The 18051-nt window shown below is 32.6% G+C and overlaps 2 protein-coding genes across 2 annotated transcripts; both read left to right on the top strand.

Moving 5' to 3' along the window:
* The first annotated feature begins 10544 nt into the window (after positions 1 to 10544).
* On the top strand, positions 10545 to 11974 carry LOC120208663. Its single transcript, XM_039207882.1, has 4 exons — positions 10545 to 10548; positions 10612 to 10802; positions 10950 to 11057; positions 11179 to 11974. The coding sequence occupies exons 1-4, from the start codon at positions 10545 to 10547 to the stop codon at positions 11962 to 11964; spliced, it is 1089 nt and encodes a 362-aa protein (XP_039063813.1). The 3' UTR covers positions 11965 to 11974.
* Positions 11974 to 13453, top strand: LOC120208670. Its single transcript, XM_039207887.1, has 4 exons — positions 11974 to 12320; positions 12404 to 12609; positions 12769 to 12841; positions 13043 to 13453. The coding sequence occupies exons 1-4, from the start codon at positions 12255 to 12257 to the stop codon at positions 13217 to 13219; spliced, it is 522 nt and encodes a 173-aa protein (XP_039063818.1). The 5' UTR covers positions 11974 to 12254; the 3' UTR covers positions 13220 to 13453.
* The last annotated feature ends 4598 nt before the right edge of the window (positions 13454 to 18051 follow it).

Genomic DNA, 18051 nt, shown 5'->3' with positions numbered 1-18051 from the left:
CTTCTTTATATTGTTCCTATTCTTTCCCCGTATATTCTTTTTTTTAACCGAGAGAGGGGAAAAATCTCCTCTGACCACCTCCTAAACGATAACGATGAGGGTTCGATGACCCCTAAACCTTCTCTCTTCCAAACCTTAAACAAATTAACCTAAAACCTCACCTAAACCTTGATATTCTCTTAAAAACAAAACTTAAACCAAAAAAGGGGTTACCTTTAATGCCTCACGAAATCTTCTTAGCTTCGGTGACACCAGGATCTTCCGATTTGAAAGGTAAAATCATTATTTTTAGTATGTTTTTCTCTCATTTTTTCGTTTCTATCTCCGATTCTCTCTTCCTGTTTTTGTCTTGTTTCTGTTTCCCCTCGAATATGCTCCTTTTTTTCTATTCTTTTTTGGGTAAATTACACGGGAGACCACCAAATTATAGTTAATAATCAATTTGACCATTGAACTTTTTTTTGTCTCAATCATACCACCAAACTTTTTTTTGTCTCAATCATACCACCAAACTTTTTAATTGATTCAATCAGACCACCGAGCCATTAATTTTTAACATATGTGATGACGTGTCCATTAATAAATTGGCATAATTATATATTTGGTTCTTAATATTTACATATTCTATCAATTTAGTCACTATTTTAATTCAATTAAATAAATTTAACTATCCAATTAAAACGTGACACATGTCAATATATGATTAGAATGTTTTATTTATTAATTTTAAATTATTTAATTAAATAATTTTTCTATCCAATGAAATGAAAATAAATGGACAAACTTGTGCCCAAGATGAATCGAACCATGAACGAGGGGATAAAGCTTCCAGGCGGCAAACCATTAGGCTAGAGGTCACCAATGATTCAAAGTTACAACAAGTTTTATTTGACTTGTAAAATTTTGTTAAGTTAAAAAAATTAAGCAAATTATTTGTTTAAACAAATTATTATTTAAATTAATTGTAAATTGTTTATTTGAATTAAAAATATTCAATTTTTATATAAATTAGAAAATTTTTAAAAAATCTTGTTAATTCGAAAGTCGACCGAATTAAACAAAATTTGTTCGGTTCGATTAATAATTTTCAAATAAATTTTGGTTCGATTAACCGAACCGAATTAATTGAATTTTTGCTTCGATTAATTCAATTAATAATTAAAAAAATTGGTTAATTCGGTTCGGTTAATAATTTTCAAATTAATTCGGTTTGGTTAATAATTTTCAAATAAATTTTGGTTCAATTAACCAAGTTGAATTAACCTAATTTTTGCTTCGATTAATTTGATTAATAATTTAAAAAAATTGGTTAATTCGGTTCGGTTAATAATTTTTTAAATTATTTTAGTTTGGTTAATAATTTTCAAATAAATTTTGGTTCGATGAACCGAACTGAATTAACTGAATTTTTACTTCGATTAATTCGGTTAAAATTTTCAAAAAAATCTGTTAATTCGGTTCGGTTAATAATTTTCAAATAAATTTTGATTCGATTAACCGAACCAAATTTTTTCTTTAACCGTTAATCGAACCAAAATTTATTTGAAAATTATTAGTTTGGAATATTTTATTTAATTAAATAATAATTTGTTTAAACATATAATATGTTTAATTTTTTATCCTTAACAAACTTTTACAAGTCAAATAAAACTTGTTGTAAACTTGAACCATTGGTGACCTTTGGCCCAATGGTTTGGCGCCTAGAAGCTTTATCCCCTTATCCCTGGTTTGAATCACCTTGGGCACAAGTTTGTCCATTTATTTTCATTTCAATTGGGTGGTGACATGTGTCACCACCTGATTGGATAGAAAAAATTATTTAATTAAATAATTTAAAATTCATAAATAAAACCTTCCAATCATATATTGACACGTGTCACATTTTAATTGGATAATTAAATTTATTTAATTGAATTAAAATAGTGATTAAATTGATATAATATGTAAATATTAAGAACCAAATCTATAATTATGCCCAATTTATTAACGGACACATCACCACATCTGTTAAAAATTAACGGCTCAGTGGTCTAATTGAATCAATTAAAAAAGTTTGGTGGTCTGATTGAGAAAAAAAAAGTCCGATGATCAAATTGATTATTGACCAAGTTTGGTGGTCTCCCGTGTAGTTTACCCTTCTTTTTTTATTGGTTCTCTTAATCATGATTGTTTGTTTGGTGAGGGTTGTTGGTATAAGGTAGACGAGCACGAGGCTGTCAAAATTTTGGGATTTGATGGTTGGATTCAATGATTTGCTTTTTGATTTGCTTTTTATATTAAAACGATGCTGACTCGAAATTGACTCTTCAGTGACTGCTAGATTCTAGCAATGGCTTCATAGGTGACGGCGTGTGGCTAACCCTAATTTTAGGGTAAGCCAAAGTTTGTTAGCATAATGGGCCTTAGGATTTTGATTGTGTTTGGGTTGGATTTTGTAATTGGGCTTCAGTTTGGGCCTACAAAAAATGTAAATATTAATAATATTATAATAAAACAATAACTAATAATAATAATAATAATTAAAACCCGAACAAAAATGGGTGTCTACACTACTACAAAACAAAGATTAACATTAGTTAAAAAATAATTAAAAACAAACTGATATGAAGTTTAATTGTATTGTGGCATAAACCATTGTCTAAGAAGTAAATTTGTTTTAATTAGTGTAATCGTTGAAATGGACATCGCCCTTCATAATCTCATCTTAGAGCCTTGGTTTGAATAAGTCAATGTAAGGGTCGAACGCTTACCGAAGCTTTCATCCACTAGAAACGGTCCCGAACTGCTTACTCTAATACCAATTGTTTCAAACTTCGACGAGTCAAACACACCCACTATAGAAGACCTAGGATATACGAGTCACACCCACTAATTTTCTCTTCTCTACCTCTAAGCCCTCTTTCTCTAGCTCACATTTTTGACACTCTTTTCTCACATTTTTCACTCCAACCACAATGGTAAAACTCACCTTTATTTATAGATTCTAGTAGCCATTGGATTGTTGACATATGCCAACATCTTAGCCATTTAACATTACAAATATCTAGATTTTTTTTCTAATAGATAATTCTAGCTATAATTTTAAATATTACAAATATCTAGATTTTTTATGGATACTTCTACACATTTACAATTTCTATATTATTCAAGAGTTTTTTTAATATATATATATACACAGACGAAACTACTCTCAAATTTGCATTATTCTTTAACACTAATGTTTAAGAATTTTTATAAAATTTGAAAAAAAAAACCTGAATGAAATTCGGGATAGTCCTCATGAAGGCGATGAGCTTATTTTGGAAATGAAAAGATAATGATTTTCGCTCTCTTTAGTCTCAAAGTAGTCCTCACCAAACAACAAAAAGATTCTCTCCCTGATAAACACCAGCAAACATCAAGTGTCCGATCATCACCATTTTTGCAAAATTGCATGAGTTTTTAAGGTCAGCAGGAACCAATCCTCAATATTCATACAAAGAAATGGTTAAGAAAACTTTAAAAATTGAATTCGACTCCAAATTTAAAGAAAACTATAGTAACGCTTATAAACTAAAACCCAACATTACATGTAAGGCGATGGTTCAATTTTAAGCATAACGTACAGTTGAATTTACGAGGAATTGGACACTAGGATACCGTCAATTTATTACACGACAACTTTATGTTGTGCCCCAAAAGTAGTCACGGCTAAGCCTAAAACACCAACAACGATCAATCCAAGCCTCGTAAAAATCACAAAATTTGGATTATTTTCGATTTGACGAAGACACGCCTGGCTTTGTATTTTAATCACGGGCCTTGCCTGTAGGGGTGTACAAAAAATTCGAATATCCGATTTTGCGAAAAAAATATCTGAAATCGGATTTGGGAAAAACTGATTTTTTTAACCGGATCAGATTTTTTTAAACCGGTTATTTTAACCGGTTTGGAGAAAAAAACCCAGACCGGTTTTTTTACCGGATAAAAAACCGGTTTGAAAAAAACCGGTTAAAAAACCGGTTTTTATCCGAAAAAAAACCCGGTCTGGTTTAAAAAACTAGCCGTTAATATAGCCGTTTGTGACCGTTCTGACCGTTTTTTTCTTTAAAAAAATTACCATTTTACCACCCTAAACATGTATAAATAGGTTGGGGATGTATTTGGTTGATTACAACTTTCCCAAATCTTATTACACAACATTTAAACATCTCTCAAATCTTAGTTTTGTAATTTTTTGTTCATCATGAGTAACACTGCTGAATCTTCCGTCGGGGGAAACCTTGAAGTCGTGAGAGTGATCGAACACACTCGAAACAAAGATATTTGGGATCACTACGATTTATGTGAGATGTCAAATGGCTCGAGGAGGGCGCGTTGTAAACTTTGTCTAAAGTTTCTTGCATCGGAAGGAAACACAACGTTGAAGAACCATTTGACAAAATCATGCAAGGCACTTTGCTCAAGATCGGATCCTAGTCAATCGAATCTTACACCGCAAGGTGGTGTTTTTGTTTACGACAACGAAAAATTACGAGAAGCGTTTACAAAGTTCGTGATTACAAAAGCATTGCCATTCGACCACTTTGATGATGAAGATTTCACGACAACAATTCAACAACTAATGCAACCACGTTATACTCAAGTAAGTCGTACTACCCTTAGAAGAGATGCTATAAAAATGTGGCGTACGGCGAGAGAAAAAATGATTTTAGGATTCCAAGAACACCGTTATGGTGTGTCGCTTACATGTGACGTTTGGAGTTCCCCTCATAATACCGGAAATTCTTTTTTAGCCGTTACGTCACATTGGTTAGATCAAGATAATTGGCAAATGATGAAAAGAACAATCGCGTTTGAATTATTCGGTGAGCCGCATACCGGTACTAATTTATTTACACTTTTAAAACGGGTAATTTGTCTTTATAAATTAGAAAATAAAGTTTTTTCTATATCCTTTGATAATGCATCGAATAATACAAACGCGGTTCCAAGATTGAAAATATTACTTTCACCGATTTTAGACGGTGCATTTTTTCATACCCGTTGCGTTGCACACATAATTAATTTATCCGTGCAAGCCGGTTTGGAGGTTATTGAGCCAATTAGATTAGAATTTAAAACAATGATAAAATCGATTCTTTGTAACAACAATAAAAGACTAAATGATTATAAACGATTTTGTAAGTCTGTTAATAAAAAAGCTTTGGGTCCTAATTTGGATTGTCCAACTCGTTGGAACTCAACTTGGATGATGATGCATACTGCCTTAAGGCAAAGGGAAACATTGCAAACATTTCACGGTCGGCTTTTCGAGAGGGGTCATGTCCCAAACATTTATCCGGATTCGAGTTGGGAAACTATAGCCAAAATAACCGATTTGCTTGAGGTTTTTAAAAATGCAACAACTTTTTTATCCGGTGTTTATTACCCTACTAGCCCGTTGGTTCTTAATCAAATATTTTTGTTGGATACCCGACTAAATGACTTTGAATTTAAAACCGAAGTTTTTCAAGAAATTGGCTTTGCAATGAAGGAAAAACTTTTAAAATATTTTAAGGAGATTCCCCCCATTTTTACTTGTGCCGCCGCTTTAAACCCAACGTTAAATGTTGGTGGGGTTGAAACACTAATTGAACAAATTGCGTTTGCTTTTAATCTAACCGATGATGAACCCAACTTTGTCCAAAACCAAATAAATTATTTTAACAAATGTTTTCGAGACATGTTTGCAATTTATTTAACTAAATACGGATCAAGTAGTGTAATACACGATCAAATGAGAATGAATGCGGAATCATCTAGTAGACGTCCAAGTAACATAAATTTGAATCTTTTTAACACTCTTGTAAATTCCCAATCCAAACGATCACGTACTACCACCCCAAGTAGCGAGTTGGGAAATTACATGTCATGCGATTTTCTATCAAAAATGACATTTGAAGAGTTTGAAAGTTTAGATATTTTGGCTTGGTGGAAAGAAAAGGAAGCACAATTTCCAATTCTAGCCGCCATGGCCCGTGATTTACTAACCGTCCAAGCTTCTACGGTAGCTTCGGAATCCGCTTTTTCTGTTAGTGGCAGGGTTATATCACAACGGATATCAAGACTAAGTCCCGAGTCGGTGGAAGTATGCATTTGTTTAAAGGATTATTTGGATGGAGCGGCTCGTAAGCAACATATCACCACCCTAGAAGATGCAATTGATGCCGATTTGGAAGCAAACTTACATTGAAGAAGTCGAACTTGGAATATCCCCTCCAAACGAAGAAGGCGAAGATGATGAATAAGAGATGGCAATGTAGTTTATTTTATAACTTTATTTCAATTATCGTAAACTTTGTTTCAATTATCGAACTTGAAGTTTTTAAGTATTTGAATTTATCGAACTTGGAAGTTTTTAAGTATTTGAATTTATCAAACTTGGAAGTATTTAAGTATTTCAATTATGTTGAGTTAATTAAGTATTTCAATTAAGTATTTGAATTATCGAACTTGAGGTTTGATGCTTTCTCTTTGATTCTCTCTTGATTCTAGTTGTTTGATGTTTCTTGTCTTTGATCAATGGCTTCTAAGCTTGCTTAAATACACCTTGAATCACTTCTGAACGTTAGTGATAATTAATGAAGATAATATAGCCGTTTAAGTGTGAAAACATTTAATAAAAATGCTTGGAGCATGGGGGAATCGGTACCCTCTCATAGGGAATCGGTTCCCTAAGTGTAAAATTCAAATATTTCGACCGTTGAATAGGGGGAATCGGTACCCCTATGGGGGAATCGGTTCCCTCCGAGCATTCTGGAAATCTCGGAGCCAAACCATTCAGTGAGGAATCGGTACCCCCTTGGGGGGGAATCGGTTCCCTATGAACAATCTGGAATATTAAAATCGGTTTTTTTATAACTGGTTTTTTAAAAAAACCGGTTTTTTTAAAACCGAAACCGGTTACACCGGTTAGGATATCCGGCCCTCCAAACCGGTTAGAAACCGAACCGGTTATTTTATAAACCGATTTTTTTTCTATGGGAAAAAACCGGATCGGATAAAAACCGATCCGGATCGGATTGAAATCCGAATTATGTGCAACCCTACTTGCCTGCTGAGGCGTTACTATTTGATGTAGGGGGGTCTACAAAACTCGATTTTACTCGAAAACTCGATTTTTTCGACTCGATTCGACTCGAAAAAATTTCAAATTTCAAATTCAAATAGAGTTGTAAAATGTAACTCGAATAATTCGAAATTTTTATTGATTACTGAATTTATTTTTAAGTTTGAGTCGAGTCTTTAGACTTTGCATGATATACATATATATATATATATATATATGTATATCCCATATGAAAAAAATATGATGAAACATATTTGTATTGTATATATTAATTATAAAAAGTCACTTAAATTAGAATAGAAAAATATTAGAATATTATAAATATTCACAATTAAATTTAAACAAAAATTCGACAAAGTGACTAGATTCAAATTTTATAAATTCAAATGAAATCAAAAAATTTCAAATCAACTCCGAATGGTAAAATATGACTCGTACCTATAATAACTTATAATTTTTTCACTCCACGCGACTGGATTGAACCCTCGTACCTAATTTCATAGATATTCAACGCTACACTCATTAACGTCATCTCACACTGAATTCACCTTTTTTCCTCGTTTTTATCTAAAATATAAATTATTTTGTTTGTTTATTTATTTATTTATTATTAATGAAAGAAAGTGCTTGAGAAAAAGGAGGAGGAGGAGGAGGAGGAGGACTTTTACCTTCCCCAATCAACTACTCATATTCGTGCTTGAGAAATATAGAGGAAGAGGAGGAGGAGGAGTCCTTTTACCTTCCCCAATCAGCTACTCATATTCATCGGTTTCGCCTTATAAATTTAAATATCTAAATGTATAATGTTAAAACATACATATTTTTTTGAATTTTTATTTTAAGTTTTTAAAGTATTATTATTTATTTTAAAATTATTAAAAACCCAAAAATTTCATATTTTAAATCTTATTTCTAACCGTCATCGGTTATCTCCGACTACAACCTTTATCATCGAACGACTCACTAACCGATCATCATCTTTGCCGTCAATCAAACTCTTAAATACCTAAATCTCCAACCCTATTTCTAATCACAATATAACAGGATTGAATCCCAAAGCGGTAGGAGCGATAGAGGTGTTCGGAATTTAACTGGGGTGTAGACGGCGTTCTACAGGGAAAAGTTATTGTTCTCCCAACCGACGAGGTTGAGGATGGGGGGACGAGGATTAGGGGTGCTGATAGGTAAATAGGGATGGGAGGTTAGTTATTTTAACAAAAGAAATTGATTTTTTAAAATAATATTTTTAATTTTTAAAATAAAAAATATATATAAACGAGACACGTGTCAAATAACAATTTTTAACGGGTACTATACCGTAGGCACTTAAAATAATAATTGAAAAATGTTAAGAACATTCTTTCAGTGAATAATTATTTAAACGCTTAAAATCAACAAAGAGTATAGTTTTAGTACAATGCTTATTTTTATTTAAAGTAAAACATATATAACACGAACTAAGTGATCTTGATGATAACTTTGAGGTCTTTTATTCGAGTACTAAGAATATCAGGAGTGCGAATGTTCAATATCAAATGATGGAGAGTTATCTGTGAATAGATACAACCTTGTATTTACCCTAATTTAATGAGAAAAAAAAACTAAAACATACAATATAAGAATTTATTACTCCATCGGTCCCATGAAATATGTCTATTATTAACTTTTTTGATCAATTTTTAAAACTTTAACTAATTATTATTTAAAATTTATTATTGATAAAAATATATATTTTTTATAAAACTTTTAATTAAATAGTTCTTATATATATATATAATAAATTTTCATTATTTAAAATATTTGAAATAATCACATTTAAAATTTAAAAAAAATGATCTTTAAAAGGTAAATAAAGAATATTTTTATGAGACGAAAAAATATATTATTTTGGTGTTAATTGAAATACGATCTATATGATATTTTAATTATTTTTTTTTTAAAAATAACAATAACATTGGTTGTCAATGTTAGTAAGATTATGAAACTGTTGTTTTGTAGCGCCTTATCGATTTGATTGGAAAACAATGGAACAAAGGATACAAATCTTCTTACATATATACTATTTTATAATCATTTTAATTTAATAAAAAATACGAATCTTACAGCGGAGAATAATATATTATATCAATATTTTAACTTTTAGTTAACGAATTTACTATAGAAGTATAATATTAAGGTAAATTATGTATTTAATATTTAAACTATTAGTTTTGATATATTTTAATACTTAAACTTTTAATTTATTTTAAAATCATACCTAATATTTAATTTTTATTTCATTTTAATATCTCATCGTTAAAAACTTAACGCTTTTAATACCTAAACTATCATTTTTGGTATGTTTTAGAGCCTAAACTTTCAGTCTTTTAAAAATTTAATGTTAAATTTTGAACGATTGTACTAAAATGAAACAAAAACTAAAGTTTTTAACGATTAGTATTAAAATGAAATAAAAACTAAACTTTAGATATGATTTTTAAAAAAAATAAAAATTTAGGTATTAACACGGATTAAAACTGATAATTTAATTACTAAACGCGTAATTTACCCTAATATTAATGATCATTCTATTAACTTTGAAATTTCAATTGTTTTAACAATGAGAATACTTCTCTTTTGCTTGAAAGAATTTCGAGCATCTCTTAAAGGTTCTTAACCTGATTTTTCAATGCATGTAAAGAATGAAGAAATCTCTAATTTGATATAAGTTTTTCGTATTCCCCCCCTTTTTTCCGATTATTCATCATGTAATTTCATTTTTTTGGACCCTCCACTTTCTGGGTTTTTTTTTGTTCTTAACATTCTTAGTTCAAGGGACTAGGGTTTTTAAGAACAAAAAAAATTGTGGGTTTGGGGAAGTTTTTTTTCAGGATTTTCAGTTAATATACTTATTCTTGTTTAAGTTTTCATCTAGTTTTTGAATGCTCTATTTTTAGGGTTCCCCTTTTTTCTTTTAAAGTTTCTTAACGACTAGGGTTTTTTTCTTCAAATGGGTTTAACTTCGATATTTCGGTCTTTTTAGTTCATTAAAGTAGTATTCATACCTGAGATTAATTTCCCCCTGTAATTAGTTTTAGATTTGTTTCATTGGTTACTAAATTTATGTTAAGTTTGTGTTTCAATGCTCGTTTCTGCTTATGAGATTGCAAGATTAGCCTAATGTTAGCTAAAAACAACGATTTTCTTGCGCTTGAATGATGTTATATTTAAGTTCTTATTTTTTTATTGTTTGTTATATATAGATTTTTAATTCTTGAAAGGCTTCAAACTTATGAAACTCCTGTGTTGGTAACATGTAGATCAAGTGATTACTCTTAAACTAGATCATTCTCATGGACCGACTAGGTCCGATCTTTGGCCGTAATTCTTCTGGTCCTCCGGTTTTATGGCAGTGCATCATTGAGTATTTATCAAGCTTCCCCGAGATAGATATTTCCATTAACCGGTATGGAAAATGTGTATCACTTGGTGTTTTGTTATCATTACTATTTGGGTGTTTTAACTTTTCTCTGTTCTCTCAGGTCTGATTGAAACATCTCCGGCAGCACCGGAGGATTTCGATGAAAATACGAAAGAGAGGGTTGCTTTAAAATGTTTGGAGAAGTTATTTAGTCCTGAAAACAGTCTTGGAAACGTCGTTCCTCCTGTTTCAAGAGCCACTTTTACTCCTTCGCTGAGCTGTGATGCTGTTCTCAACCAAATAATGCAAGTGGTAAAATATAAACATACATTCTAGTTTCGGCATTGCTCTATAAACTTATGTTGTTTAGATAGACAAACCTTTTTTTTGACTCTCTCATAAAATCTTGCTAGCTGAAGTGCCTGCATTGTCAATTATAAGCATATCTTTCTTTGTCAGGTTCCATTTCAAAATCTAAAAAGACCTGCACCCAAGCTTTCGAAATGGGATGGCCAGTCCTTTATTAAGCATAAGAGAGACACCCTACCACAATGTTCATTAGAAAAGGTAAATTTGGATTTTACTCCTGCTGCAAAATGTGATAATGAGCATAGCTTCACTCCTTTTTCATTTTTTGCAAACACGTGCTTATTTGTTTATTGTTTCTTATTGGTCCTTTTTTGAACAGTTGAAAGATTATATTTTCTGGGACGATCCTGTTTCTCGTTGTGATGAAAATGGCCCTCCATCACTGTCTGATGGCGATGATAAAAAGGGTAACCAAGAGGGTAACTTGACTCCTCGAATTAATGAAAATTATAATGAATTGTTGCTTGGAAAAGATTTATTGCCCTCTAAGAGGTGTAGAGATGACTTGGTTGCTGAAAATCCAATGGGAGTAGTCGGTTATCCTCAATTGAATGCTAAAAGGTCCAAGCAGGATGCTACTCCCTCTTGTACTATTCAGTCGGTTGAGGAGCTTCCGATTCACTTGTGTGCTGGTTCTGAACGGTTGGAAGATGAATCTCAAAGGATTATGAAAGTTACTGAAATAGAAGGTAATAACTTGAGGAAAGATTCTCAGATAGGTGAGGGTGATAAAGATTTATGTGTTGCCTCAAGGACCCATGGGTCAGTTGATGCTGTTGGTCGTGTAGAACTGCTGGACAATCAGATGGAAAACGTTCAAAATGACAATGCTGATGTGATGGTCGAGCACAAGCATGAAGATATAACTTGCCAAAATGCTCCGACTGATGAATCCAATCTCGTTGAAAATGTTTCACTGCAAAAGGGTCCTAGTGGTGATGTGGTTGTAGATATTGATCAAGATTTTACATTAAGTTCCCCAAATTCCATCTCTGCTGATGGATTGCAACAAAATATTGATCATAATGTGGAAAAAGCTGACATTGTTCATCCTTCTATGGAAAAATATTTGAATTTGAAGATGAGATCCTTAATAATGCCTTGAAGAAGAACCTTTTCTTGAGTTCACATCGCATACCAAGTCAAGATTCGAATCAAAAAGCTGGCTGGACAGAAACGAGGTCTTGTGTCAAGTGTAACCAAAATGGTCAGGTTTTGGTGTGCAGTGCTAGTGGTTGTCCACTTGTGGTCCATGAGAGTTGCTTGAATTGTGCTGCAAGATTTGATGATAAGGGCAACTTTCTTTGCCCTTTTTGTGCATATTCTGTTTCCATCTCTGAGTACATAAAAGCTAAGGACAAGATCATCTTGGCAAGGAAGAAACTAGTTGCATTTATGAGGCTTATAGGAAAATTTGCTCAGGAACGGAGGAGGTTTCCGAGTCATTCAACATTAAATGGCAATGAAGGCCTTGTCGGAAATCAGGAGAGTGAACATCTAGGAGAGAGCGTGAACACCAACAGCAGTCCAAGCTTAACTCCTGTGATGATCATCCAACCGCTGAAAACACTGAAACTGACCCTGTAAATCAGGTAGAAGTTGAAAGAGATGACATTTTAAAGGAAGCTGTAAAGCCTCAGACAACAGACGCCTGTCAGGAGCTTGTCAATAGTGATGAAGAGGCGTCATGTATCGGTGCAAATGACAAGTTAATAATATCTAACGATACTAAAGAACATCAGACAAAGTTGTAAGTTTGCTTTGCAGAAATTGATATTCTTGTTTCCTGTACATCGTTTTTAAAATTTTAACATGCTCTTGTCGTTGGCTTTATTATATCGTGTGAGAGAGGAAATGAGTTAGCCTTGATTTATTGAGAATCAAATATTAACAAGATTCTTATTTGTAGCTCATTCACTCCATCTCGACGATCGAAGAGAAAGATAATTCCATGGACAGATGCTGAAGAAGGGATGCTCAGGGTAATTACTTCCTATCGTAGATTGCTTATAGTAGGTATAAAGAGTTGATAGCTTTGAAAAGTCCACAACCTTGCCTACCTGTGTTAAGAAATTCTGGTATGGGGGTGAACTTCCTGAAATGTTAATTGAGCAAGCATGTGGCATATAATACACGACTTAAGACTTATTGTAAGATTTGAATTTGACTATATATACTTGCAGAAGGGAGTAGAGGAGTTTACACAGGGTGATGGAACAATTCCATGGAAGAGAATTTTGGAGTTTGGTTCCAAAGTCTTTCCCAAGAATAAAACTGCAAGAGACCTGAAGAACAAGTGGAACAGAATGCGCCAGGATAGTATGAAACTGCAACAGAAGGATGATGTCACAGCCCTGTGATCTTGCATGCAAGATGATGTCATTTTGATTTCTCAGTTTAGTCAAGGGAATTAGGTACCTAGTTGTTATCAGATAGTGTATTAAGGGTAATTAGGAAGTTGGGAGTGGCAGTTTTGATGACCCCCCCGGTTTTTGTGTCCCTGAAATGAAATGTTTTGTTTGTTTGGGGCTTTGATGGCATTGGGAAGCGAATGATGTTCTTTATAGACCCATCTATATTAAATCTGGGGTATCTCAAACAGTAATCTACTTTACCTTTTATGGTTTCATCCTTTCTATTCCTTTTCTTTTATAGATTAAATGTTTGATACTACTATTCCCTTGCATTTGGTTATCTGAAAATGTTCAGAATGGGATTTGGAGGCTGCATGCTTTATTCCAATTACATGTTTTTCCCTTGTTTAATCAATTTTGTATACAAATTCAATTTCGGTCATTCTAACTTGTTTCTAGTAAGAACTTAAATATATTTCTTGTACTCTTTTAGTCTGTTGGTGGTTTAGGTTTAAGATTTGATTGTCTGGGTTTAGGTTTAAAATATATTGTGCAAACCGAGCAAACTCATTGATAATAAATTGTTATTCTTTGAGGTTTCGAGTTTGAGCACCAGGAATATCAGGGGCGTGAGCGTTCAATGTCAAATGATTAAGAGTTATCTTTGAATAGATAGTCTTGTACTTACATCAGATTAATTAAGAAAAACATAGCATTCCACGCATATTGAACATGTTCACTCGACACAAATCAAGTATCATTTGTGTTCAACAAGAACATGCACAAATGACATTTCAAACACATGTTGGGCCTTCTCAGCATCAAACTGTTACGTAAGTAGCAGACATGAGCACATACTACTAATTGCTAATGCATCAAACACTCACTTTTGGGCCTTCTCAGCATCGTGCAATATTTTATCATGTTCATTCATAGGGCAACCTCTTTCACATGCAAAACTATTAAAATTGCATGCATTAACGGAAAGCTCAAAGCAGAAAGAGTAATTGACACATGTTTTCTTTGCAGCTGTAGTGGCATATCATGTGATTCTTTGATTGTTACGTTTTCTAATTCACAATGTCAGTTTCAGATCATTCCCCCCCCCCCAACAAAAAAAATCCAACCTTTGGGGTTGAAATGACAGAACAATTTAGTTATAGTTGAACATCATTTTATTCGAAATCGAATATGAGATGATGGTAATTTTCAGAATTTTATTCGAAATCGAGTTTATTATTATTAATTACAATACTATTTGTGTTTGAATTTGGTATGTCGGAATAATGACATTCGTGTAGATCGTGATCGTTTACAAGTTCAAACGAGATAAAAAGGAAAGGATAAAGTTCGAGAGTAAATCGATAGTATCAAGTAAGCTAGTGAGGCCACAGGTGAGTGCGACTAAACTTTTTTATATTAGATAATACTAGGAAGACTTGCGTTGATGAGTCAACCTCGATTGTTTTTATCGAGAAGGTTTTAAAGTAGTGTTTGACGTAGATTTTCTTAAGTTGTTTTATTTTACAGTGTATGGTTGTTTTGGGTATGATCTGCCCAAAGTTTGGACTTTTATGAAAATGATTTTATAATCAATTATCTGAATTGTTTTTATATGCAAATTAGTAATTTATTTATAACCATTCCTATTGTATGAAAATGAGGATTAGTGGTACAATGACATGTTATGAGGTGAAGTGAATCGAAATATGTTTCTGAAATAGCATCAGTGTGGATCACTCGTGGTTTGACTCGGCGTATCTTAATGGTGCATGAGGTGGAGTGATTTGGTACATTTGATTAGCTTTATATGTATTATATGACACCAAGATGGGTCACTCGTGGACTGACTTGGATGCCTTAGTTATACACGAGGTGGAGTGACTCGGTGCAATTTTTTCTAATAATAAATTTGTATACAACACGCTCACCCGTTATCTGACTCAAGTATCACGTATTCTCATGATAATATAATGGGCAAAGTAATGGTCTGATCTTAATAAAATATATGGAAATTATCTGCTTTGAAATGGAAAAGTATAAGTCCGAAAATAAATTTAGTATGAATAATTCGTGAAAATTCTTATAAAGTGGTTTTAAATCAAATATATGCTTGATGTAAATTGTATATATTTTATTTTAGTAAAATTTTATTGATATGGTTAATTATACTCGTTAAACATTTTCTTTACTTTTTATGTCGCTTCACTAAGTGGAATACTTAGTGTGTGATTGGTTCACACGTAGGGAAAGTGAAGTCAGTATCAGCAGAGTAGGGAGCCAGACAGAAAATCTAATATTTTGGGAGACCATTTCAGACATCTAGAATCAATGATATCTTTTCGATGTTTTTGATATTCATAGTTGGCATGTATTTTTATTTTGATGCTCTAATTCGAATATGTCTGAACTCTTTTTGATAATATGATAAATGAAAGTATTTTAATTATTCTATATTATGGTTTTTTAAATGCATTATTTATTTTATTGTCGATTTTAAATAAAACAAAAATTTACTGATTTTTGAACATTATATGTTTTATACGTTTGATGTGACACTTCTATCTCGTATATGGGATCGTATACGGGATAAGTGTGTTACATTAGGACCGTTGGATGAGTGAAAATAGATGATACAATTAACAGTAGGATATGTGAAGATATTCATTTTGAAAAAAAAACAAGAAGTCAATATGGGCCATCTATTTTCACTCATTTAATGATCCTAAATCTGTATAAATTAAAATGTTTCTCTTATACTTTTTATCAAATGAGTTAAGATCGGCCAAGTTTTATCTTACGTGATTAAATAGTACCAAATAAGTTCATCTAATGTGTCACATCAACCTTCTATACTTACCGCGATCAACGTTTGAGTAGGGTTGTAAATGAGACGAGATAGATCGTTAACTATTCGAGATTGACTCGGTCAACGCTCGATAAATACTCGACTTGAGTTCTTAATGAGCCGAAACGAGCTACTTAATACTTGACTCAAAAACCCGTGAACAGTTCGAAAATATAATACATTAAGATTTTTTAAAAAAATTATTAATAATATTAAGTTATTAACATTTATGTGTTGATTTAAAAAATGCAATATAAAGTTTTTTATGTATTTAAGGTTCAGGTTCGAGTTTCGAGGCTTCAATCGAGTTAATTTTTAAGATTTTTTTTCATTTCGAGCCTTTTCGAGCTTTAATTCATGATTTCGAGTTTGAGTCGAGCTTAAAAATTTTAGGCTCACAAATTTTCGATTCAATCCAAGCGTCATTTCATATTTTTTGACTAGAGACAAGCTCAGCAATAGTCGAGTTCGACTCGGCTCGTTTACAACCCTACTCCAGAGCGACCAATTTGTTATAAAATGATAATGTGAGTCTGTTTCGTATTTTGAAACTTTAGTACTGAAAGAAGAATTACTCATACTTTAGTGCCATTTTGTAGTTTATCCTATTTTTTATATTTTAGTACGTCATTTTCTATATTCATCTCTTCACGCACTTTCACAAAACATTATTAATTAATCCATTTTCTGATGCACTATTTGTAAGTAAGTGTTGGTGGACTCAATTCTCACAAATATAGAAAGGGAAATATTTTTCTTTAATTATAATCTAAAATCTCACTTGAAAACCTCCCTTTTTTGAGAATCTCGGGTGCTCCGCTGCTTGTGGTGTCCATGGCGGTTGCCGCGGCAGCTGTTATAGTCCCATTGGGCCTTCTTTTCTTCATCTCCGGCCTCGCGTCAATCTCATCCAGGTTCTTTTGGGTTTTTTTATAGATTGGCTTCTGTTCTAACTTCTCAGGTGATCTGCTTCATGTTTTGGTTCGATTAACTGGATCGATTTTTTCTCTCTTTGGTAATTTGCGTTCTGGGTTTCTATGTTTTCTTTTCGAATCTGATGTGGTTGCAGTGAATGAAATTGCCGGCGAATGGCTTATCTGTTGTCTTTTTATTTGATTCTTCAGCTGGGATTATTAATAAGCTTGCATGTAATCCGGGTTTGAATCTACTAACTTTATTCTTAGCTAATAAAATTTAGTAAAATAAAATTAAATCCGAATCTTTAGGTTTCAGCTTTTGTGACCGCGCTTGTCGCCATATCTCATGATACCATTCGATCTATAAATGAGACGAGAGTCTAAGAGTCCATTTTTGCTTCTTTTTTTCCTGTAGAAATTAGAATCTACTTTGTAGTTGAAGTTTCAACTGGATTAGTTGGCTGATGTGTAATGTTGTCCTTTTGTTTTTCCCTTTTTATCTTGCTATTGGTCACCATGTTTTTTTTCTCGTCATGCAATGCGATTCTTTTCCAGGCAGTATGCTTTGTTCTCATTCGACCACTGTCCAAGAACACTATAGAAAGATCATAGGGTGTTGGCAGAGTTGTTGTGGCTGCAACTAGTTTGGATTGTTGATTGGTGGGCAGGACTTAAGGTGTTACTGAGCTCCTTTATTTCGTTGTTTGAAATCATTTGTTTTTCAGTCACTCAATATATTATTTTTTTGGGCATTTTGAAAATGTATGGTCTAATGCTGAAATCCCTTATGAGATAATTGTAGATACAGAAACCATTTATGATATGTAAGTTTATGCTGGTAAAATGCTTTCCTTCCTTTTCCTACTTTACTTGCAAACATTAGTCTCAAAAGTAATCTCATTTCTAAACAATAAGATATAGAACCCATGCCAAGAATTTCACAGCTTTATTTGAGACTCTGATGGATGTTACTTAGATAAAGGGGTTAGACAATGAGATTTTTGTGCAGCGTTGAATTTTTGTGCTCCAGTGACTGGTAATTCCACTTTCTAGTCATATTTAGTTGGTTGAAA

The sequence above is a fragment of the Hibiscus syriacus genome, unplaced genomic scaffold, assembly GCF_006381635.1.
Source record: "Hibiscus syriacus cultivar Baekdansim isolate YM2019G1 unplaced genomic scaffold, ASM638163v2 tig00016850_pilon, whole genome shotgun sequence".
Taxonomy (NCBI): Eukaryota; Viridiplantae; Streptophyta; class Magnoliopsida; order Malvales; family Malvaceae; genus Hibiscus; species Hibiscus syriacus.
Note: the sequence above shows the minus strand (reverse complement) of the source record. Positions and strands in the feature narration are given on the sequence as shown.

Excerpts from the sequence above, each read along its gene's own strand:
- LOC120208663 (XM_039207882.1), top strand. Across the intron at positions 10,803-10,949 it reads TCAACCAAATAATGCAAGTG|GTTCCATTTCAAAATCTAAA; the intron begins GTAAAATATAAA and ends TTTCTTTGTCAG. Across the intron at positions 11,058-11,178 it reads CACAATGTTCATTAGAAAAG|TTGAAAGATTATATTTTCTG; the intron begins GTAAATTTGGAT and ends TTTTTTGAACAG.
- LOC120208670 (XM_039207887.1), top strand. The coding sequence starts at position 12,255 with ATGAGGCTTATAGGAAAATTTGCTCAGGAACGGAGGAGGTTTCCGAGT. Across the intron at positions 12,610-12,768 it reads AAAGAACATCAGACAAAGTT|CTCATTCACTCCATCTCGAC; the intron begins GTAAGTTTGCTT and ends TCTTATTTGTAG. Across the intron at positions 12,842-13,042 it reads CTGAAGAAGGGATGCTCAGG|AAGGGAGTAGAGGAGTTTAC; the intron begins GTAATTACTTCC and ends ATATACTTGCAG.